The sequence below is a fragment of the Dendrobium catenatum genome, unplaced genomic scaffold (genome assembly GCF_001605985.2).
Source record: "Dendrobium catenatum unplaced genomic scaffold, ASM160598v2 fragScaff_scaffold_54, whole genome shotgun sequence".
In the NCBI taxonomy this organism is placed as follows: domain Eukaryota; kingdom Viridiplantae; phylum Streptophyta; class Magnoliopsida; order Asparagales; family Orchidaceae; genus Dendrobium; species Dendrobium catenatum.
The window spans coordinates 1,766,109-1,791,955 of NW_021318516.1; the positions used below are offsets into that span (position 1 = coordinate 1,766,109).

At 32.8% G+C, this 25,847-nt stretch overlaps 1 protein-coding gene across 1 annotated transcript; it reads right to left on the reverse strand.

The window, feature by feature from the left end:
• Positions 1 to 1,950: 1,950 nt before the first annotated feature.
• LOC110108665 (pentatricopeptide repeat-containing protein At5g57250, mitochondrial) lies at positions 1,951 to 18,342 on the reverse strand. Its single transcript, XM_020839406.2, has 3 exons — positions 14,839 to 18,342; positions 7,834 to 7,925; positions 1,951 to 3,043 (listed from the first exon to the last, which is right to left on the reverse strand). The coding sequence occupies exon 1, from the start codon at positions 18,230 to 18,232 to the stop codon at positions 14,918 to 14,920; it is 3,315 nt and encodes a 1,104-aa protein (XP_020695065.2). The 5' UTR covers positions 18,233 to 18,342; the 3' UTR covers positions 1,951 to 3,043; positions 7,834 to 7,925; positions 14,839 to 14,917.
• Positions 18,343 to 25,847: the final 7,505 nt, after the last annotated feature.

Consider the following 25,847-nt stretch of genomic DNA (forward strand, 5'->3'; position numbering starts at 1 on the left):
TTGTAGAAAATAATTCATTTATTGTTGCATGACATGTAAAAATTTATCATTGAAATTTCAAATTCATTAGAATAAAATATGTGCAATGAAATTATAATTATTTGTTAAAATAAATTAAATACAAATAATTTTGATTGCATGTGCAATAAATAAATGTGAATAAAAATTAAAAATGTAAGAATATGAAAATATTTTTCATAGGATAATAAATTCTACCAAATTCTATATTTTTTTAAATGAGCTCAATTTAAAAACTTTTCATTTCAAATTATTATAAAAAAAATTAAGAAAATTCAAATACATAGAAAGATCAAATATTAAAAAATAAATATTATACCCTAAAATTAATGTTTAAGAATTACTGCAATTTATATGTAGGAGATGTAATATGATTATTGCCCTAATTTTATTACACATGCATTAAATGCACATGAATAAAAATTTAAAAATAAAAATTCATATTTAGAATATTTTAATTATATTATCATTTTAAAAAAATATGAAGTTTATAATTTGTTTTATGGATAAAACACACATAGGGGCCTACATGTCAATGAAATATGATTTTGCTAATAAAAAATAGCAAGAAAAAAACTCACTTATGGCTTTAATTTAAAAAGTTCTTTTGGCCGCTTGCATAAATAAAAATATAAAGAAAAAAATAAAGTAGAAAATAATTAAAAAAAACATAGTAAAAAATAAATCACATTCAAAATTTTCATAATAATAATAAGGAAAATAATCATAGTGAATAATAACATCATAGATGATCTTTCATAATTTTAATATAATATAATTATATTAATCTGAATACAAATTCAAAGATGATTAAGCGGACACAATTTTCTTTCATTAAAATGAAAATAATATGTTGTGATTTTTTTTTATATCTAAACTTTCATAACTCATGATATTAATATCACTGAAAAACAAAATCAAATAAAACCCATGTGAAAAAAAAACTAATATCACTATGAAGTTTATCTGCATGCTAAGCAATCAAGTAACCTCCAATCACATGTTTCTTGACCATGTGTTTAATCTGACAAGAAGAAGAATAAATATAGTTATTTTGGATTCAACTGATTGAAGGCTCAGAGCCAAACTACTTCAAATCTCAAACTTTGGGTAGTCATCTTGTGTACCTAATTTGAAAGATTCACATCCAACAAGCCCTCAAGCTTTGAGAAGAAACAAAAAATTCAATGAAATTTATTATTATTATTAACATATCTTATGTACACATTATTTGTAATCATGAAATCCCTCTTCAAAATAACAAATATATCACAATAAAATTGGCAAACTGAAATACATACTAAAGACTTGCACATGTAGAAGACCCATGATATCAAGATAAAAAGAATATATTAAAAGCATCGACAAGAACTATTTTATAAAATTTCATTAAGTTAAGGCTTCCTAAGTCAGTTAGTCAAGAGGAAGAAACTAGAGATTCAACCCTATAAGCAAGCCAATTTATCAAGGTGAGAGTATTCATTCTGAGTTTGTAATGACAGTCTCTCAGAGATTTGAGACTTCTATATTTCAAGTTTTTTTTTTTAAAAAAATTCAAAATTAATGACATGCGTTGCTATGAACCACTAAAGATTCTATTGTCAGACACCCCAAATGAGCATCATCTTATTCTTCCAATTTATTTATGAAACAAAGCAACCAAAGCATAGGAATGGAGATATTAGTAAAAAAATTAGTAGAAAAAAAAAGTAGTTTTAAGTAATCATGATTAGCAAATGAAGCATGAAATTTGACAAAATTAACTAACTCCAAAGATGTTTACTATTTGCTTAAAAATCTGAATAGTTATATTCAAGAGTTATCATAAGTGTTTTCCACATATTTTTGTGGATGTGCATTATTAAGTTTTATCCAAATTAAAACAATACTATCATTTATCAAAGATAAAACAAATATATATAAAAATGTACATTAGAAGAATAAGAGTGCATTTTCAAGATAAATATCCATTATAATCAAGGATAACATAAAAAAATATAAATGTTTATTACACGAACAACCCAACTGCATAAGTTAATGAAGAGATTTATAACTTCTATTTTTCATCTAGTTAGCAAAAAAAGTAATACAACATAGCATAAGGCATAAAGCTTATGTTCTCCACTTTTTATTATACAATGAATGATGATGGATTCTCTTTTACTCACATATGTAAAGTGAAATCATCAAAACGTAACTTTTCTATGTCACAAAATACAATTCATGTTAGGAGAGATGTATAAAAGAACATGCATGACAATACAACCAAGAACATAATGACATTTATATCAGAATCTATTCACAAAAATATAAGCAAGAAAGTGATAATCATTGTGCATATATACATAGCGGGAGAGTATTCTATTGTGAGCTTTGCCGATCACCTTATTCATGAAAATAATATGAGCATAATGTATTTGGACTTGACAATTAACTTTTTCATAAATAAAATTGATATCATTAATATATATTTTAATCAACCTGGGAGCATTCTATAATTTGTTTGATGGAAGATTTACATTCATTTTAATTATCAAATGAGCAAACTTAATTAATACACAAAAAAGCTATATTAAATGAATGTAGTAGATATTCTATTTCTTCAAAATTGAAGTCTTTAGAAGATAATTGCATAAAGAGATTAGAGAATGGTTGAGTACCTGAAAAGATTTCTAGATTTTCTCTACCAGATATTAAAAGAATGAAAAATGGAAAGCTCTCGGCCTTCTTTTTTTTTTTCCCTTTCATTTCTCTTGCTTAAAGAAGTGAAGAAAACCCAAAAAAGAAAAAAGACATCTATAGCAGCAAAAAAAAAATGTTCACAATTCTAGTAAAATTGAATGCGACTAATGGTGTCAAATAGAGGAACTGGTAATCAGAGATTTAGGAGGAAGGAACTTACCAACTGCGCTGTCAAACCTCTAATATGAATGCAGTTAATGGTGTCATCTTAAACCTCTTCATTGAAGAAAATCGAAATGCAGGAAGAAGCTACAACTTCATTCGAAATTTATTGAATGAGCGGCTGGGATTTGAAGAGATGTAAAATAGTACAGTTAAAAAGAAGAAGCGTTTAATTCAATAAAGAAGAGATTTTAAGTGTGGATATAAAGACACAAATGAAATGAATGAGAAACTGGACAGTTAAAGAATAAGCATTTGGAAGATTAAGTGTCATATTCTACCTTTGGATTTAAAGAATAAGCGTCATATTCTATGTGGAAAAGACGTAAAGAAGGAAATAAAAATTTATTACCGAGGGTGAGGAAAGTCGAACTCAATTCATCCAAATCGGAGGGAACTTTAATTTATGTATTTATTATATAGAATATATATTTATATTTTTTAAAATTATTAAACTAAAATCAATGGTCATTTGGCTTCCCTCACAGTAGAATACTGATGCAGTACTAAGTATGAAATGCTTTCGTTCATTTAGATTTTGCACAACTCTTGATTGCAATAATTATAGAACAAAATTCATAGCAGTTTAAAAAGACAAATCAAAACATATGAGGGGTCACCCGTTTAGGCCAAATTGCATAGCAAGATATTTGAAGCCGTCAAAATAGATTTAGAAAAATAACACAATGACAAGTAGTAGTTTCAAAGAAATCCTTAATCTAACAATAAGAATTAATAGGCATAGAAGCGCACTCAAACCTTACGTTTATTAAGCTTTAGTAAGAGCAGTAAAAGTTGTTGTCATGACTGGAGTCAAAATCAAGAGAAGTTAGACTTAAGAAATATAATGACAGGAGAAAAGAGAACCTTTCCTCACGGGGTAGTGGAGATCCTCCACTCGATGCCTTCGAAGTGATCGTCGATCGCTTCCACTAGGGTGTCCAGAATGCGTTCGATGCAGTCCTCGATGGTGTGATCAATCCTTGGATTAACGTCGAAGAAGATGGATTGTAGGATGTCAGTGAAGCCGTCCTAGTCCCACGTTAATCCATATTCAGTCTCCGGATCCGTCATTCATGGGTGGTGGAAGACAAGATCTCCTTAGTATTTGATATGCCTCTTGAGTGGTAGCAAAGAGAAAAGAGTTTCTCTTGCAGGTGGAGGGAGGATAATTCCTAAGTCCCCTTTTCAAAAATATGAAAAAAGTTTCAGATTTTGGAGCCTAAATCTGAGAGAAATTTTCATATTTCTATGCTTAGGAGGTAGGGGAATTGGAAGGAGAAATTGAGGCATCAATTTACTTGGGGTATTAAAGAGGGAGAGATGAGATTTGAGAGAGAGAGAGGCGGTTAGGGAGAAGGGAGGCCGGCGGCATTAAGGGGGGATAGGGATGGAGATTTATTTCCTAATTTCAATATTTGGTTTAGGAAATAATTTAATAATGTGAGGCTTTTAGGAAAATTTGGCAAGCATAGATCAAGGGGATTTGAAATAGTTTCCTAAAGCAAAGGTGGTGATTTAGGAAATAATTCCTAATCCAAGCAAAAGGGAGGGGGGTGCAGCGGCATTAAGGAGAGGGGGAGTAATTAGTGGGAGGAATTGATGGCTTCCTAATTGGGTTTAGTAAAGAGGGAAAGTTTAAATTAAACACAATTCAAATTTAAAATTCAAATAGGTTTAATTTATGAACTTTTCTAAAATAGATTTGGTATTTTAGGAAAGATTTTAAATTGCAAATTGAACAAATTTGAATTCAAAAATATGTCCCAAAATATCCAATCCCAATTAGGCAATGAAACTTAATGGGAAAGAGGGAGTGGGGGCCGGCGGCTAGATAGCTGGAGCCGGCGGTATGGGTTCGGGTTGGGGCTTTAATTTGGCCGTGGGGTTAGGAGGAAGGGGAAGGGGATTCAGGTGTGGTGGAATTCGATAGCTAAGTGAGGGTGGAAAGGAGAAGGAAGAAAAGAAAACGAGATAAACGAAAGAAACCACGAACCCGACTTATCTAGGTTGGTGGGTGTTGCGCAAATCTCCATCTCCTAGGGATCTCTCTCCATTAGAACTCTCAAGCTCTCTCAAACTCATCCAAGAAAAAATATTCATAAGCAATCATTCATTAACCTCAAAGATCAGACAAGGGGCTATATATAGCCAAGTACAATGGGCTCAAGAAAATAAAAGACCAACTTGCCCTTTGGGCTCACATACGACAATTCTCATTAAAGGGGTACAAACGGAAAAACATAATGACACTAAGAAAAATAGAAAATATGTGAATAATAAAATAACATAAATGACTCAGAAATACAAAGACTCAATCGTGGCCGTAGATCGGCGGTCACGCCTCTGATAAACCTTCCACGAGCTGATGTCCCCATCAAATACTCTCCCGCTATGTATATATGCACAATGATTATCACTTTCTTGCTTATATTTTTGTGAATAGATCCTTATATAAATGTCATTATCGTCTTGGTTGTATTGTCATGCATGTTCTTCTATGCATCTCTCCTAACATGGATTGTGTTTTGTGACACAGAAAAGTTACGTTTTGATGATTTCACCTTACATATGATGAGTAAAAGAGAATCCACAATCATTCATCTGGATAATAAAAAGTGGAGGACATAAGCTTTATGTCTTATGTTATGTTGTATTACTTATTTTGCTAACTAAATTGAAAATAGAAGTTATAAATCTCTTCCTACTTAACTTATCCAGTTGGGTTGTTCGTGTAATAAATATTTATATATTTTTATGTTATCCTTGATTATAATGGATATTTATCTTGAAAATATACTCTTATTCTTCTAATGTACATTTATATATTTGTTTTATCCTTGATAAATGACAGTATTGTATTATTAAAACTAATATTTTTAATTGAATAAAACTTAACAATGCACATCCACAAAAAATATGCTGAAAGCATTTATAATAACCCTTGAATATAACTATTCAGATTTTCAAGAAAACAGTAAACATCTTTGGAGTTAGTTAATTTTGTTAAATTTCATGATTCATTTGCTAATCATCATTTTGTTTTACTAATATCTCTATTCCTATGCTTTTGTTGCTTTATTCATAAACAAATTGGAGGAATAAGATGATGCTTATTTGAGGTGCCTGGCAATAGAACTTTAGTGGTTCACAGCCACGCATGACATTAATCTTGAAAAAACTCGAAATATAGAAGTCCCAAATCTCTGAGAGACTATCGTTACAAACTCAGAATGAATAATCCTCACATTGATAAATTGGCATGCTTGCAGTTGTGAATCTCCAATCACTTCCTCTTGACTAACTGGCTTAGGAAGCCTTAACTTAATAAAATTTTATTAAACAGTTCTTGTCGATGTTGTTAAGATATATTTTTTATCTTGATATCATGGGTCTTCTCCATGTGCAGATCTTTCGCAAGCATTTCAGTTTGTCAATTTTATTATGATATATTTATTATTTGGATGAGGGATTTCATGATTATAAATAATGCGTACATAAGATATGTTAATAATAATAATAATTTTCATTGATTTTTTGTTTCTTCTCAAAGCATGAGGCTTGTTGGATGTGAATTTTTCAAAGCTTTAGGGCTTGTTGGATGTGAATTCTTCTCAAATCACAACATATTATCTCCATTTTAATGAAAGAAAATTGTCTGCTTAATCATCTTTGAGTTTGTATTCAGATTAATATAATTATATTATATTATAATTATGAAAGATTATCTATGACGTTATTATTCACTATGATATTTTCCTTATTATTATTATTATGAAAATTTTGAATGTAATTTATTTTCTACTATGTTTTTTTAATTGTTTTCAACTTTATTTTTTCTTTATATATTTATTTATACAAGCGACTAAAAGAACTTTTTAAATTAAACCCCTAAATGAGTTCTTTTCTTGTTATTTTTTATTAGCAAAATCATATTTTATTAACATGTAGGTTCCTATGTGTGTTTTATCCAATAAAAAATTATAAACTTAATATTTTTTTCTTTTTAAAATGATAATATAATTAAAATATTTCAAATATGAATTTTTATTTTTAAATTTTTATTCATGTACATTTAATGCATGTGTAATAAAATTAGGAAAATAATCATATTAAATATCCTACATATAAATTGCAGTAATTCTTAAACATTAATTTTAGGGTATAAAATTTATTTTTTTAATATTTCATCTTTATAAGTTTTTGAATTTTCTTAATATTTTTTATAATAATTTGGAATGATTTTTTTTTTAAATTGAGCTCATTTAAAAAAATATAAAATTAGGTATAATTTAATATCCTATGAAAAATATTTTCATATCCTTTTATTTTATAATTTTTATTCACATTTACTTATTGCACATGCAATCAAAACTACATGTATTTAATTTATTTTAACAAATAATTATAATTTTATTGCACATATTTTATTCTAATGAATTTGAAATCGCAATGATAAATTTTTATATGTCATGCAACAATAAATGAATCATTTATTTTCAACAAACCTCTAAGTATTATTTTATATATTTTTTATTCTTTATGCTATAAAAATTTGATTTGTTATATTATTAATTAATATTATTTATCCTTGTTTTAAAATCATGGAATATAGTATCAATAAGCCTCTAAGTCTTAGTTGATAAATCTATCTCATTAATTGGATCGATAAATTTAACATTTAAAATTTTATATTTTTTGTCACTATTAATTTGGCCGGCATAAATTTTACTAATTTTTTTCATACAATAATGTAAACTTCTTATTTTTTTGTGCACGTGCAATGCAACTAGTATATATATATATATCATATGATGTATTACATATACTCAATAATACACAAAAATCAGGGTAGAGACTGGACATAACAAATAAAGGAATCAACTTATCCCACAACAAAACAGTAATTACCTGATGAATAATAGAATCCAATAATCCACACCCAGCAATCTTTGGCGACTCCCAATTGTTGCATCCAGTTCAGTAGTGTTGTGTGTCAGTTTCTAGCAAAGACGAAGTTTAATACTGGTCAATGAATTAAACCTCACCTGAAGAGTTTCTTAGTGAAATATTGCTTTACTAGCACATTTGGTTCATTAAGGTAAGTAAGTATGAGGTATAACACTGGTCATTGATAAAGGAATAGTTCTTATACATAAAAAAGCTTACACTTGGTATATGATATAAGGAATCCGAGGGGAGTTCAATTTATTCTGGAATTCTGCATATTCCATGATGGATTTACAGAGTTCAAAATCATATGAACCCATACCATCAGGCTTGCCGGCTTGGATGATTACTAAGACAAGTTATCCGCAATGCAATGCAGATTCTATTTATATTGTTAAATGATCTTTCATACAAAGAAAATGAAATATTATTAAAATTCTGAGCACAAATGTCAAGGAACAACGATACCCATTATATTACTAATATAAACATGTGTTCGCTCAGAAAAAGATGGCACTATGGCATGAATCCCTCTTTTGCAAGTTTTAAAGGTCCCGTTTTTCCATGAGGTAGATTATAATTTAAATTAACCAATTTTTCCCCGATGATCAGCATCAGGGTTTAATTAATTTTGGGATTCCACTTCCTATGAGTGCAAGTCCTCATAGTTAATTATCTATCCTAATGCGTAGAAGAGAACTCTCGATTAAGGATGAATCAATGTTTAGACGTGCAACAGTTTTAAATTTTGGTTGTGGGAGATGAAGGCAGACCCGATTAAGATCTCATGGTTTCTTCATCCTGAGAATACCATAGGTTTCACTCTACCAACACTAACGATCATTGATCATAGTGTCCAGAGAATCTGATTAGTAGGCATGGGTTACCTCTTTTCAGGGATCCCAGGAAAACTGAAATGGATAAGTGTAGATTTAACTTTATTATGATTTGGGGTTTACATCTGTTAAAATGCCAATTATTTAATTTAATTTGGGATTTATGACTTCATTTAGAAGTTACCCAATTTTTTTATTTAGATTTGGAGTCGGGGCTTTTGCTTTTATTAAAAGTAGTCGTGTGGCAGGTATTACGACTTCCCTTGGAAGTAGCCCGTATAGCAGGTCTTACGACTACACTTAGAAGTGACCTGTAGGTTTCAAGAAATTTTGAGAAGTGAATCTTAATGCCTCTAATAGAAGTAACCCGTAGGGTTTAAAAGGTTGGGTATGACTACTTTCATTGAAAGTAGCTATAGCAGTTCTTACAGCTTCCCTTGAAAGTAGCCCGTGCGTTTGAGAAGTTGGTCTTACCATTTTCATTGAAAAGAGCCCGTAATTGGGATTTAGGGTTAGGTTTCTTTTATCTAGAAACTTCCCTTAATGTGTGGGTCTTACCTCTTCTATTAGAAGTAGCCGTATAACAGATCTTACGACCTCTATAAGAGGTTGCCAAGGTTATCAAGGATAAGTTAATTGTTATGGGAAAGTTTTCCCTAACAGTCTAATTAAAGTGAGACTTAAGGCCTCTATTAGAGGTGGCCTGGGTTATCAGGGATTTAGGGTTAGGTTATTTTTACCAAGAGGTTTCCCCTAACGCATTAACTAAAGTCAGACTTACGATCCCTACTAGAAGTTGCCGGGTTGAACTTTAGGTTAGCGGGGTTCTAGCAACAAACATTTAGCTTTGCAACCTTCATTGCTTTGACACCAGTGCTTTCTTCTCAAGCTTTCAGTAGTTTATTATGGTTTTGCTTGTAACTTTTCTACTTTGATAGCTTAACTTTTGCTTTAGTACCGTTGCTTTAGCTTCAGTACCTTGTTTCTAGCTCTTTGTTTTGTCTATAGTTCTAGTTTTTCTTTCAGCACTAATTTTGCATGTAGTAGTAGCTTTACCTACTTATTTGTTCTTTTCAATACTACTTTTATTTTAATACATGTTCTATTTTAGTACTAGTTTTGTTTATCCTTTGCTGCCTTTAATCTACTTGTTTGTAGATATATTTGACTAGCAGTTGCAGAAGCTGGAGCCCACAACTGCAGGGTTTACTAGGAGCAAAAGCTAGCCAGGAGCTGGAGCTGGCCAGAAGTTGGAGGGGTTTAGGTTAGGATTTTTGGAGCTTTTCTTTCAATTTTAATGTTTTTTTTTTAGTTTAAGAGTTTGGTGTTAGTTGGTGTGGGTTGTACTAAAATTATTTAGTGTGAATATTGATTTTTTGTGTTTTTTTATTTTAATAAAAAAAGCAAAATTCACCAGAGCGGCTCTCCTCTCAATGTTTTTCTACGTGCATTTTTTAATTTCTTTGTTAATTTACTTGGTTTAAAATTTAAAATGTTAAATTAAAATTAATTGTTCGGCTCATTAAGTTGAATATATTTTAAAATAATTCAATTAATATAATTTAATTATCAATTAAATTTAAAATTTGGTTGCTTAATTAATTTGATTAATTTTAAGGATATTAATAAATTAAAATTTTGATTTTATTAAATTTTAAATTGATTAAAAATATGAATTTAAATTTGATTTTATTTTTTAAATTAGTTAATCAATCATGAAAGCTTAGATTAATTTTAAATTAAGATTTAAATTTAATTGGTTCATTAATCAAAATTTTAATTTTAAATAATTTGTAAATTAATTAAAGTTTTGATTAATTTTTTAAATTAGATTTTAAATTCTGGTTAAATTTGATTAATTTTAAATTATTTAATTTGATTTCAAATTTATTAATCAATTAATTTAAATGACTGTTTTAACTTTAAATTAATTTAATTTAAAATAATTGATTTATTAAAAAATAAAAAAATTGTATTTACATTAATAAAATAAATAAATTATTCTTCAATAATTCCTCGAAGTTTGGCAAGTTCTCGAGGCAAATTTGATAGCTTTTCCGGGCAATTTCGATAGCCTCCCTATATCCCCTCCCCAAGAGGGGAGGTAGGGGAGGACATTTGCCCTTTTAGCTCTGCTCGTACGGATAAAATCGACTGTCAAGGGTTCGGGGGAGCGAATCGACCCCGATATTAGTATTCGAGTCCTCTAATTCAATGCTTGTGGTATTTTAGTATTTTTCCAATATTTTGGCAGCCTTTTGACGCCCCCTTCTCGTGAGGGGACGTTGGGGAGGACACTCGTCCTTTGAGGTCCACTGGATCGGATAAAAAATCGACGATCAATGATGGTTGTGTTGAAATTGAATATTTATTAGAGAGGAATTAATTATAAAAATATAATTTGAACTCAAATTGAACATGATCATCTACCATCAAGTGGATCGAGTTGATAAGTTTTAAGTGACAAAAATGGAAATACTCAAACAACCCAAATGATGACTGCGTTGAAAGTTAATCACAACCGAAAGTAACTCTATCTCTTAATACCTCCGAATTCTAATAAAATACAAATATATTCAAAGTGACTTTGACGTCACCTTGATGATAACCGTATTGAAAAGATATTTTTTAAAATTGGACTGGACCGGACCGGACCGGACCGGCCGATTATTCATGAACCGTTCAGATGTCCAATCCAAAGCTTGGGCTTTATTGGGCCATTAAATTGAGTTTGTTGGGCCACAAATTTGGGCTGGTTGGACCACGAATTTGGGCTAGTTGGGTGCAAAATTTTTTAAATTTTGTATTATAAATTTGTTATGATGTATATTTATAAATTAATTATATAAATTTATATATTATATTAAATATTATTCTTATTACACATTTTTAAATTTAATATTATAAATTTATATATTATATTAAAATTTTTAATTTATTATAATATATATTATAAGAATCTCATTTATTACCACTATAATTAAATGTAAATTTTAATTATAATTAATTTATTATATATTCATAAATATAATGTAACTAAACTATATGTCTAATACTTTAATTATATTATATAATTATATACATCATTTCAATTTAATTTAATTATTTAATAATTTAATTATAGTGAGAGATAATATGTGAAAAATTTGTTGAAAAGTACAAAGTTTAAATTGATAGAATTATAAGATTTAAGGTTATATTGTCATAATTATTATATTAATTTTATTAATTTTTAATAATATTATTAATTTTACGTCATTAGGTTCGACCTCAGTTTGACTGATCGAACCATCTCTTTCTTCCGGTTAGTTGTCTGATCAGGTTTTCACAACCTTGGTTGAAAGTAAATATCAACCGGAGGGACTATCCAAATTTTAAAATTCAATGCCTATCAAGATTCAAATGTTTTAAAATAAAATTTAATCATCTTATAAATTAAAGTAAACTTTATCCACCCTTCGCAACTATTTGGCGAGTGCGATGAATTCAAGAATAACTTCATCTCACAAATAGTAAATGTCTAGTCAAGAATATTACTAAGATTAATTCTCAAGTAATACCAATAAGGATGTCACATATATCCTCTTACCGATTGTTTAGCTCAATGCCTTCACAAAATCAATGGTTTGGTTCAACGGATCTACATGGAAAACAATTATGATTGAGGTCCTCTAATTGAATAGTTTGGCCTTGCGGCTCCACTACATTACGGTTAAATCCAAAGCCCGTATATTTCCTAATGGCTATCACCCTTGAGTAATAAATCAAATGATAAACTTAATTTCTACCCTCTATCTGTTAGCTAAGGCTGACTTAAATTTGGTCATTTGACAGACATTTACCCCAAGTGATGAAGACATTCGACCGTGGAAAGTTTATCAGAGAAGAGGCCGAAGATCTGCGACCAAGATTAGACCACTTTAATTTTCAGTTATTATTTGTATTTGATTTATTTATTCATTTTTTTTATTTTACCCTCACTTGAGGGAGTATGTTCATGTGACCCTAGGGGCACTTTCGTCTTTAGAGTTGTTATTATATTTTGGCTATTTATCGCCCCCTTCTACTCTTTGGAGGATGATGATTATTATGAGAAAAAAATTATGCACGTTGTGTTGTGAGTTTGAGAGTTCTTAAGAGAGTTAAAATCCCTAGGTGAGGGTAACGTATTATCCATCAGCCGTAGGAAGCGTCCGGGCTTGTGGTCCTCGCCCTCCACCAATTTATTCTCCTTCCTCCTCCTAGCCGCCACCCCATCTTCCCCTGATACCATGGTCGAAACCCCCTCGAAACCCAAACCCTAGCCGATCCCCTCTCCTCCCTCCCTCCCTTAGCCAAACTTCACACCCAATCCCAAACCCACTCCATACACCCGCCGACCACCCAACTTCCTTGCCAACCGCCAGCCCCTTCATCCCTCCCATGGGATTCAAAATTTCCAAACCTAGCTAGCACTCAAATACTTTCCAAATTTAACTCCTTTTAAATTTGGAAGTTATTTGAATTCAGATTCCAATGAATTTGAACTTGAAATTTATTTCCTAAATGAGGAGACATTTTGGGAAAGCCCCTCACATCATGCTAATTTGAATTTTAAATAGGAGTTAATTTAAATATACTTTCCTATTTTAAAATTCCAAATCTAGCAACCCTTAACTCCTCTAATTAAATCCTTTCCTTAACCATTGCCGCCCCCTCCCCTCTCTCCTAAATTAATCCATTTCCCCTTTGGGATCCTATCCAATTTCATCATCAATGAGTCGCCCCTTCCCTTCCTCCTTTCCCTCTTTGATTGCGAAATTCAAATTCAAATTTCCCATTCATCTCCACCAATTAAAGCTGGAATTAAATTTCAGATTTTGAATTTGTTTCCCTTAATCAACACACAAAATCTGGACTTAATTTCCCCACTCTCTCCTGTAAGGCCAGCCACTTAGCCTCACCACCTTCTTTATATAATTATTCTCTTATGCTTGATATTTCACCTAAGGAGGAAGAAGTAGATGCTCCTCCCTAAACAACTACATTCAAACTCCTCGGGCATTGCAACCCTTCCACGACGACAAGGAGTGTTTGCTCCTAGGCAAATCATAGATGAACATCGCCCCGATCCGGAAAAACATCGGAGCACAAGTTCATAAGCTTGACGGAGTTCTACATCAAGATTAGAAACTTGACAAAGGTGAACTCTCTTCCGACCCTTTCTCCTTCTAACCTCTCCTCAATTGTTGCATCATTAAAAGTTATGAAAACTTCTCCGCTTAGCCGTTATGTAAAGTATGTGTGAGGGATCTTAATAGTTATTAGTCTTATTGTTAATTAAGGGATTTCTTTTGAAACCCCCACATTAAGCAAAGTTGGATTTACTTTGATTATTTTGTGCTCCAAATTTTGTCTTGTAATCAATTGCCTACGTCTAATCATTGCTTTATTGTTTTCAATCTATTGTTTAATCCGTAGGAAGTTGAATAATTGTTATTGCTCCGTCATAAAGCATTTAATTTCAAAATTAATACATTTTCCTATGCATGTAAATCTACATAACCAAGTCTATGAGGTATCATTGTATAAAACAGATCATGATTGTCGAAAAGAATTCTTCAGTCATATAGGGTCAACTACCTCCTCTGACTAAAGAGATTAAAAATCATAACAACCTAAGATGAAATCTATTGCTACTATATATCAGGCACTAAGTGTATATTTAATGATTAGCTTTAATCGAAAACATTCTCTCACAACCGGATAGGGTAATTAATTATAGGGGTTTATACCTATGGGAAATATGAACTCAAATCTAAGTTCTTACTAATGAGGCCGAAATATCTAGGTAGTGTCTTATCTCTAACCAATCTGCCTTTCGAAAATTCCCCCAAAATTTAAATCATAAAAAGTTAAGACTATGCTCGAGTATATATGAGGAAAGGCCGAGGACAAAAAATTTCGGAGCCCGCGTCTGTCTTTTTTTATATTTTGAAAGAATAGGGAGACTTGATGTCTTTGTCATATGCATGTTCCAATGCCCATGTTTTGACATCAAGGAGCCAAATGAAGGAGCATGCAAAAATAAATGCAGTAATAAGAGAGTCCTATGGAAACACAGAAAATAAAGATGGAATTGTTTACTTACCTATATAGAATCAAATGCAGTTGACATTCATTAGCTCCGTGAAGCAAGTTACAAAAGAGCTAAATCAATGCTTTTTTTCCTAAACACTGAGCGTTGCTTTCACTATATCATTGGCTTTTTGCAACTCACCCTTTGAACAGAGTGTTGCAATAATGGAGTAGAAAGTCTCAAAGTCGTACTTGAGGGAGTTCTGACACAAAAAGTTATACTCATTCAAGACAGAATTGGTAGTCTTGTTCATGCACAACCCATGTTTTCTTTCTATAATGCCATCATCTCCAAACTGCAAAGTGTTTCTAGGAACTGCTGGCTTCATTAGGCCTCTACTTGCATAAACTTTTCTCTCAGAACCTGTACGGAAATCTTCCGCATGCTGCTTTCCAACATTCTTAATGCTATTGTTGTTTTTAGACCATAATGAGGTGAAAAACTTGGAACCTACATCAGTTAAAATATTAATTACTTCTTGAAGTCGTCCTTCTTCACACGCAAGCTTAATAGAAGTTGCTAAAGATTCAAAATTCAATCCATCTCTGGCTTTATTTATGAGCTCTACAGCTTCTCCATTTTGCAACAAATCTCTGATAATGTTTCTTGCTTCCTCCATTCTCCCCTTAGTATAAAGTCCTTTGATCAAATTTAGGAAACCCAACAAATTAGGTGAGTATCCTTTTTCTCTGTACGCATTGTAGAAATTCAGGCCACCTTGCATCTCACCTTTGGTACAGTAGCCATATATGATAGAACTGATAGTTAGGCCATCTGGTTCCAAGGAGTACCCTGCCAAATCTTTGAATAGTTGCAGGCCTTCCTCTAAAAGACCAAATCTGCAATATCCATTGATCAGGGAGTTGAAAATGCGTATATTAGGAGAGATGCCATTAATAGCCATTCTTCCAAGCAAATGCTTTGCATCTTGAAGGAACCCTTCTCCAGATAAAGCATCTATAAGAGTAGCATAAGTAACAGTTGTAGGAAATAAACCATTACACTCCAGAGAATCAAAAACTCTGAATGCCTCAACCAAACATCCTTCACGACACAGACCATGAATCACCGAGTTGTAAGTAGCAATATTCGGAGTGATGCCCTTCTTTCTCATGTTTGAACAAAGATCTAAAGCCTTCTCAAGAGATCCTACCTTGCAAAGTCCATCCACAATGATAGAATATAACACTACATCTGCAGAAGCAGTGCTTTCTTCTACTTCCAAAAGAAAATCAAGTGCTTCTTGAACTCTGCCCTTTTCCTTAAGAGTATTGATAACTACCGTCAGAACACCAAGAGAAATATTTCTTTTGCTCAAACCAGCTAAAAAGCGAATTGCTTCTTCCACATTCTTTTTGCAAAGGTACAGACAGATAATGTTTATCATCCTAGGCTCAAAAACTCCGCATGCCTTTATAAAGTCACAGAAAATCAGCTCAACAATCAAACCATTTCCACTATTTATGAGACTCTTAAGGAGAATATAGTATGACTTGCTCCAAACTGTCAAACCTTTCAATCTCATCAAGATGTAAACTTCCAATGCAGATGGGAAACACTCCCTCTTGCATAAGAAGGAAACAGAATCATTGCATATGGAAGTCAATATTTCAGGACCGCACCCTTCAACCCTGGAGATCAATTTCAGAACTGCCTCCCAATTACCATCTCTAAATTGGGCCTTCATCAACTTTCTATAAGTAATAGTATCTGCAACAATATTTTTTTCACATAGTTCCAAAAACAGTTCTGTTGCCATTTCTATTTTGTTTTCTTTGCAGAGTCCTACTATCATACAAATATGACATACATCATTTACAAATGCAAGAGTTCTTCTGTACTCCATAAAGACCTCAAGTGCCCTGTCAGACATTCCAAGTTTACAATAACCATCAACCATTGCGCAATAAGTAAGGAAATCAGCATTGAGACCTTTCTTTGGCATTTCTTCGAAAAGATAACGAGCATCATCAACCATGCCGACAATGAAGAGAGCCTTAATGAGTATATTGACTGTAACCACATCAAAAGGAATTCCAGCCTGCTCTAATCTCCTCTTTGTGTCAATCACTCCTTGTGCATCCTTTTCCATCATATAACCATGCAACAGGGTACTATATGTAAAATTATCACCAAAACAGTTTCTTGAAATCTCATCTGCCTTGCTTGTTTTTCCAGCTTTACACAAGCCATTGACTACTGTATTGTATGTCATAGTAGTCGCTTTAATCCCCTTCCTGCCCATTTCTTCAAGTAATTCAAAAACTTCATCCAATTTCCCAATTGCACACAAACCATCAATCAAAACTGAATAGACAAACTCATCTGCAACAACATTCAATTCTTCCATTTTCCTGAAGACAAATAAAGCTTCCTCAATCTTGCATCTCTTGCAGAAACCTCTTATAATGCACGTATATGTAACCAAATTTGGTTTCAACCCGCTCTTCTCCATATATTGTAGTAATCCAATCACTTTTTCTAAATACCCTTCCTTGCACAAGCCATCAATGACAGAAGTATAGCTGATCACATCCGGCAAAATTCCATTTTCAGACATCAACTTATGCTTCCTAAAAGCTTCCATCAATAGGCCTTTACGGAAATATCCACAAACCCAGCTACTATACAGAACTGCATCTAAAACTATTCCATCATTCTCCATCTTCTGTACAATACCAGAAGCTTCAGCAATTCTTCCCTCTCTACATAATGCATCTACCACAGCCGTATAAGTCATCAAATTAGGCTGAAAATTTCGGCTCTTTTGTACTCTCTCATAGAACCCTAAACCGAAGTCGGACTTCCCAATCCTAGAAAACCCAGAAATTATCGAACTGCAGACAAAATTATCAAACGGGTATCCGATTTCCTCAGAAGTCATAATTTCCAGCACCTCGATTGCCCTTTCCATTCTGCCCTGAGCACTGAATGATAGAACCAACAAGCGGAAAGTGCTTAGAGATGGCGAAATACCTCGATTTCGCATGCATTCGTGCAACAGAGACAATGCCCTCTCTGGGTCGCCTCCGGAGACGCAAACTTCGCGAATCAGAGAATCCCATAAGCTCTTTCTGACAACAAAATCGTATTTTTCAGCGGGGGAAATGAACTGCTGTGCCTCTTCAAAGCGGCGGGATCTGAGGAGAGCGTGGGTGACCAAGAAATGAGTTTTAGAATCGATCTGAACGGAATTGGAAGATAATTGAGAGAACGTCTCGAGAAGGAGAGTAATCTTTCGGTTTCTTAGGAGAAAGGTGAGGAATAGGTTAAGGGATCGAATACAGGGACTGACGCAGCTCTTGAGAAGAGTTTGAGGGCTAAGGATTTTCGAAGAATTTCCAGTACGTGGAGACGAATAGGAAGCAAAACCCTTTGTCGGCAAGATTTGCCTGGAAAAAATCATAAAAAGCGGTGGATTAAAAACCGGATATAGCGCGCAACTTATCTGCTTGCGCTTATAGAATCAGACCCTCCAGAACGGAACGGGCACTGAAAGTCTGAAAGCCCGCTTGCAGTAACGGTTAGTAGTCCAAGCAAAGTGAGATAGCAATTAAGACCTAGTCCTAGAATTCAAGGTCTTAATTAAGACTTTATTTATGATAATTTTTTATTGTTTTATTTTCTAGATCATAATTATAATTATTATTTAATCATTATTTTTTTCATTATTTTCAATAAATTTTTATGTTAGGAAATTGTCTACTATAATAGTTTTAAAAATTATTTTATCTACAACAGCTTTAAAAATAGTGAAAAATTTGTCACAAACGAAGCCTAAGTCATATATTATTTGCAACAATCTCATCAATAATAGGATTGTTCAATCTTGTTTCATCTAATATATGATGTTGGGTTGTTCTTCAAGCCACCGGTGGACTACGAGCCTGGGGGTGAATATGATGAAGTATGATACGACGGAAAAAGAGAGAGAATATGGATCTAGACAACATATTTATTATCACAGCCACATGTACAAGATTAATGAGAGCGAGTCTATGTGCTGCATAGCTTAAGCTAAGAATGACATAATATATTATTCCTTAAGAAAATAGAGGAAATTATTGATCTATATATCTCTCTATGTATATCTATGTCTCCCCTTTTTATGGCTCCCCTTCCTTTTATAGGGCTCGGGAAATTATAGTGAATTTGTACACGACACATTAATTGTTGCATTGAGTGAAATGGTGATCACAGTTAGAGGTGATGTGAGTAGAATGAATTCACGGATTGAGTCAACATTGGTAGGAAGCTGGTATGAGTCAGCCCCATTGAGGTGAGAAGGGCGAGAAGTGTCTTATGTAATTGGAAGATTGAGTTGGTACATGGTAGGATATCAGTCTTAAGTTGCCCTGTTAAGATGAGATGTGGCGAGTAATGCCTTGATGTGATCCTGAGATTGATATGATTGTGTAAGATGTCTTGTAGGGAGATACGTGTTGTTAGCTTTAACTAGTAATGTATCACACATGAGAAACTTGATTTTGGCTAAGAATGATAAAATTTGTCTGACTGAGAAAAGAACTTCTGAGGTCAACCCTGTCGGGGAGGGTGGTTGTCTCGAAAGTGTGGGTGAGGCTGGTTCACCGTGCTCTAGTATTAAAATCATTCTTAATTATTAAGCGAGTCCCTCTAACATACTGTTTCAAGAGAGGAAACGATTCTCCTTCTACTCGATCTGAGCGTAACTTGCATAGATAGTCATAGATATTCAATGATTTATTGAAAGAAATGTAACAATAGTATTGAAAAAAATAAATGAGAAAAACTCAAATTAAAAAATATTTAAAATTATGTGAAAATTTTTTACGGTAAAAAATCATAGGAAGATAAGTGGAATTTATTATTTTGAGAACTAGTACATGAGCAGAGACTGCAGAGTGGCAGTTCGTACACAATTATAAAATTATAATTTCATACTTATAAATATATGTGTAAAAATAATAAAAGTTCATACTATCACCAGAGCCATTGCCCCCAAGGCTGTTAGGCTTCATGATTAGTCCCCTTTGCTACCACACAGATCTTAAAAATTTCTAATAATTAAATCGCACAACGTATATCAGACCGAGAACTTGTCGATCCCATAATTTTGAGCTATATTTTTTTTTTTTAAACCACAAACCTTATTTCATAAATAAAAGGGGTCGTACAACTAGGCCAAAATATAAAATCACAAAGCTTAAAATATCATAGTAAGCTACATATTGCAAAGCAATCAGAAAAATAAAAATAATCCAGAATGAAAGAAAACAAAAAGGGGTCTGAAGTCAATCAGACTCAATATCAGTTGTCATGCTTGGATCATCTGTTGGAGGTAGATAAAACAACTGGAAGAAGTCCCAAATACCAATCATAAGCCATATTTAACCGCACAAAAGAAATAACCACCAAGGTTGCCAAGACAAGCAAGACCATCAAGGAGGGCTTGCAGGAAACCTGCATCATGATAGTCTGATCTGAATAAATGAAACCAGCCAAGTAGATGCTAACAAATCAAATATCGATCAAGTCTTCTCAACAATGATATTTACCTTGAAGTTAAACATCATATTAAACTCATCCTCGTGATTAAGAAGTTGACTGAATATAATATTTATAGGCTTTTTTTTTTACCGATTTTCTTACTTTTTCTTAAAATAATTTTTTTACAAAAATTAAAATTTTTGTATTAGAAAGCGGCTTTGAAAAGCAGGAAAAAAAACAGTCCCAAATGAAGCCTAAATCAAAATCAATCTTAAAAAAATGCCTCAAATTGAATGTTTAGGCTTTGTTTGGGACGGCTTTTTTATTGCTTTTTAAAATAGTTTTTTTGGTTTAAAAATTTTAATTTTTAAACTAAAAAATTGTTTTAAGAAGCAGTAAGAAAACCGTCTCAAACGAAGCCTTAGTTTCATTAAAAAAAGTACTTGATATGTCATCAAAAAGTTATCTTGATCGGGCACGAATCTCAAAATCAAGTTGGAAACTTCCAAAATTAAGATTGGGACCATCCGAACTTCGATTTCAGTAAACTTATAGTCAAACTGAGCATCTCGGAAATACAAACCCAACGACAACAAAATCAACTCAATCCAAGCCCAAACGGGTCCAAATCAAGGGTTAGAAGCACTAATGGAAGGTTCAAACAGCACTTTGGATTACCAAACGGTCTCCAAACTTAACGAGCTTATAGTCGAATCGAGCGGCTCGACGAGACAAATCCAACGAGCCCAAGGTTGCTGAATTCCGACATCATTAACGCCTTCAAATGTCTGACGAACGGTGCATGATCAAGGGATTCAATATCGGTCGTCCATCCAACCACTCTCCATTTACCCTTGATCTCTCACCTATTTACGGGTCATGCCACTCTAGAAATCTATAAATAGACCCCTCATTTCTCTTGAGAGGGGACCGGAGCAAGAAGAGAATAAGAGAAGAGAAGAAAGAAGCTCCTCCTCGACCACCATCGGAGTTTCGCCGGACCACCACCGGACCTTCGTTGGACCACCACTTGAGGCCCTTACGTTCGCCGGACCACCACTTGAGATCCTCACCTCCGCCGAACCACCGCCTGACGCCATTGCTCTGCCGGACCACCACTTGAGGCACTCACCTCCGATGGACCACCGCCTGACGTCGCGTGGGAAACTTGGCCCCGCAATCTACTTTACCCCACTCGATCTCTCGTATCGGGTGGGGAAAACCCGTGACTAGGTCGTGTATATTGCTACCCATCGGGGTGTGTTGGCGACAGCTTCTATCCTCAATGGTTAGTCGCATGCACGATCCAATCTGCCCTCCCATCAACCTGTTCGTGTCGAGTGTAGAGGTCTACGATCGTTTTGTCCCATAGGGATAGTGCGGCCGTACCCTCTGCGTTCGTACCCCACGAGCGGTGCTCCTTCGGATGTCCACAAGCATCCCGCATAAACTCTCATATTCTCGCTACACTTCAAACATCCCAAAAAATATCCGATCCTCTCCCTCTGATTCGCATGAACACTCCCCAAGGCGAAAATTCCCCGACCCCACTCCGTCGCCCTCCGATCGCACGCCTAGGAAGACCGTCTCTCTTGTTCGCACGCCTCGGAAGAGCGTCTGCATCTCTGCTTCTCTCGACGCCGAAGCATTCTTCCCCTACCGCCAATCCTGCCTTTCCACTAGCCGCCATTTTTGTTGTAGGTTTTTATTCTTCCTTCTTTCTCTTATTCCCTTATACATTAGTTTCCTTCTTCATAGTTTTCTGAAATCCCTCTTGTCGAACCCATGAGTCCACTTGAAAATGTAAGCTTATTAGTGCAAACAATTTATCAGTTACTTATTTGTAAATTATCATTTGATTATTTGTAAACTAATTATTCAATTGGAATTCTTCTCCCTCGCACTAAAATGTATGCTCCTTGGTGCATGAATGACATATCTGAATAATTCTGAAAGAAGAAAAAAGAAACTTCAAATCTAAGAATAAAACAATTATATTCAATAGCCAAACATTTAATAGAAGAATGTGATATACCTGAAAATAACAAATAAATTAAAGAAATTCTAGATTTACTCTAAACTCCAGAACTAGCCATGAGGGTAAGTGTGATACTCTAAACATCTTTTTTTTATCTCTTTCTTTCTTTTTATGCAATTCCTATTAGGGTTAACATCAAACACTAAAAAATGTTTTCAGCCCTGCGCTATGATAACGTAGATAGTGTAAGTTATAGGAGCAATTTATCAGTTCTATAATATGCAATGATAATGTTATCAGTTTGAAAATATTTTTTTATTTAAATAATCTTCTAAAAATTTATCACTTAAGTTTAAATTTTATCAACTAAGAAACTAATTTTTATTTTAAAAGAACTTCTGGATTTGTATTAAATTATGTCATTATTATAAGAGGATATATTTGTGTGCATTTTTTTATCTATTCTTCTATATAAATTTCATGCCAATTTATGAGATTTAATGCACACAAGATTTTTTGGTAGATTTGGGGTTACATCTGGTTGAGTTTAGTCTTTAGGCATGGTGTATTACTAACATGAAATCCATGTTCCTGTACTAGCATGTGACAGATTGAGGAATTAGCGGAAGGAATAATATGCTGTTGATTATGATTTAAACAAGGTTTAAGTGTTATGGTCTCGTTGAAGCTTGTGATTTATTTAAGATATAGACTTAAATATATGTGTATGAATTGATTTAAAAAATAGGAGATTTATGATTGTGGAAGTAATGAATTTGAATGTTATGGGAGTATAAAATTTATGATATATATAATATTTTCCAGTTATTATGGTTTAACAATTGTTGACTCTTCTAAAAGATTAAATGTTCTTAGATATATAAAAAATTGTTGCAGTTTTATTATTTTAAGTTATTTGCATCTTATCTTATTTTATGCACTATTAATCCTCAACTAGGTGTTTTTAGTGTGCTATCCTCCTCAGGAATTTATATATATATCTATTTCTCTATTGCATAGACATGAAATCTTTATCAAAAGTAATATATTAAGTGCCTTGTAGGTTTTAGCTCCAATTTTGCATTGCACTATGATGCACTGATACACTTATTTGGATATAATCCAAAAAACCTGAATTTTCTTTGAGCTTTTCACATACTCTTTCTTAATGTCACCATTTCCTTCAAACAAACTTGAGTTTAGTGCATCTTACTTTTGTTTAGCGTCACAAATTACATTGCAGAGATTTATAATAATGATTATAGTAGCTCAATTTGTATCTGAAGAAGACCAAACTCTATATAGAGGAGATAAAGAAACAAGTCTTTAGAAGACATAAAGAAAGATTATGTTATACTGAGCATTTTTGCTAATGATTGCATTTCACTGCTCTCCATATAATCTATTATATATGTTGCTTAAAAACTTTATTATCATTTTGCAGACCTTGAGGAGGAAACATGTTTTGAATTCCGGGTGCTTGCACAAAATTATCCTAAACCATCATGTAATAATTAAAAAATATCATCATTAATTTCATTTCATTACTCTTCTATTTGTCATGCTCTTCCATTACTAAACAATGGTCGATTCAACTTTCTATACTGGAATCTGGTTTAGCAGCTGGAGTTGGGAAAAGCTGAGTTAATGTTAGATGAAACTGTGTTACTTATTTCTCAATACCTTTTGTGATTGCAGGCCATACAAGTTCACATTTCTGGAACCATGATTCAGGCAGCTTACAAGGTTATATAGTAAGACGATGATTTAATAGTTTTCAAGTTATTTTTTTCATAGGATCTCTACTTTAATCTATCCATGAGGTCAGTGAAGTTAGAAAAATATCAACTGTCTTGAATAATTATTTTTTGCTAAGCATCTTTGGTCAAGCTTATATTTGCAAGTATATTGTTGTAGGCAAACCATGATCTTTCGAGTTTCTTTTTTGATAGCTGAGTAGCATTTGATCTGTTTCACTTATATTTCATCCACCATTTGATCTGTTTCACTTTTTTGATAGTTGAGTAGCTAGCCCGCCATCCCATTTCGTCTCTGTCGTAAGTAAATTTAAGCTCACAAGAGATGTAAGGATTTTCTAACTTTCTGAAACCACTGCTCTGCCTTATTTGGAAATGAAACCAGCTAATCATTTTCCTCAACACAACTTTTGGACGGAGGCGATTCTTCTCAATGGCTCCATTAGCAACACCGATGGTTCACTTATATTGAGATTGCTGAGTATGAGATGGCAATTATTAGTTGTCTGCACTTGTTGATGCCTTCCGAGAGGATCAGATTGGGGCAATTTTTTAATTTTGAAGTATACAAGCACCACAAATCTTGATATTTCATCAGGTAGAGTAAGAGTTGCGGAGGTTTGAAGAAAAATATTGTTTTATTTTTAACTTAAACTCAAGTCAATTTTGTGTAAAAATATATTGGATTAACTATATTTACTTGAACAGCGGGCCTACTACTAGTTTTTGTTGTTTCTTTTTGTTTCTTTTAAATTTGTTCTTTTGTTGAATGGAAGAATGAAAAATGTAAAGAAAATTATTTTTGATGTAATAGTTTTTTGCATTATATATATTTTTTAATTTGTGCTATCCTTTAGCAGTGTTTTTAACACTTCCTAAAAGCGCTGTTGTAGCCTTCATGAAGCTGCATTCATGAAACCTTTGCTAAAGCCTTTGTAGCGAATGCAAATACAGCGGAAAGCTTATTTTTTTAACTAGTGATATATGCTTTTTATTATTGTTACCTCAAGTTAATAAAATGTGTTATTTCTCTATTATGAAATTTATCTAACTAATTGCAAGATAAAGGAGTAATTGATTGATCTTAATTGTTATAGCCAAGGACGTATAATAATTAGATAGTATTTATTTTTTTTATTAAATGTCATAACTTTTATATCTGAAAATATATGTCAAAACTTAATGAAATTATATGGGCATGTGATTTATTAGGTTGATCATTTTGCGACCAATTTTTATTTTGGTCGCTAAAGGGAAAATGTAATAAATAAAATTATTTATTAAAATTACTAAATAGCATCCAAATAAATATTATTAGCGTTCAAAAAAATGGTCGCTAATAAGTCCAATTTTAGCGACCAATACTAATTAGTGGTCGCTAATTTAGCAACCTAAAAAATTTTTTGGTCGCTAAAAGCCTCAGCGACGAGGCTACTGCGACAAATCAGCGACCCAAATATTTTTGGTCGCTATTTGCTTTAGCGTCCAAATTAACATTTTTAGCGACCAATTTTATTTGTCGCTAATTACCTATTTTCTTGTAGCCTCTAACGGACTGTTTCGAGAGAGGAAATGATTCTCCTTCTACTCGACCTGAGCGTAACTTGCACATATAGTCATAGGTATACAATGATATATTGAAAGAAATGTAACAATAATATTGAAAAAAATAAATTAGAAAATCTCAAATTAAAAAATATTTAAAATTATGTGAAATTTTTTTATGGTAAAAAATCATAAGAAGATAAGTGGAATTTATTATTTTAAGAACTAGTACATGAGTAGAGTGGCAGTTCGTACACAATTATAAAATTATA

Bases quoted from the DNA above. Each gene is read 5' to 3' on its own strand.
- LOC110108665 (XM_020839406.2), bottom strand. From the start codon at position 18,232: ATGATTTTTTCCAGGCAAATCTTGCCGACAAAGGGTTTTGCTTCCTAT.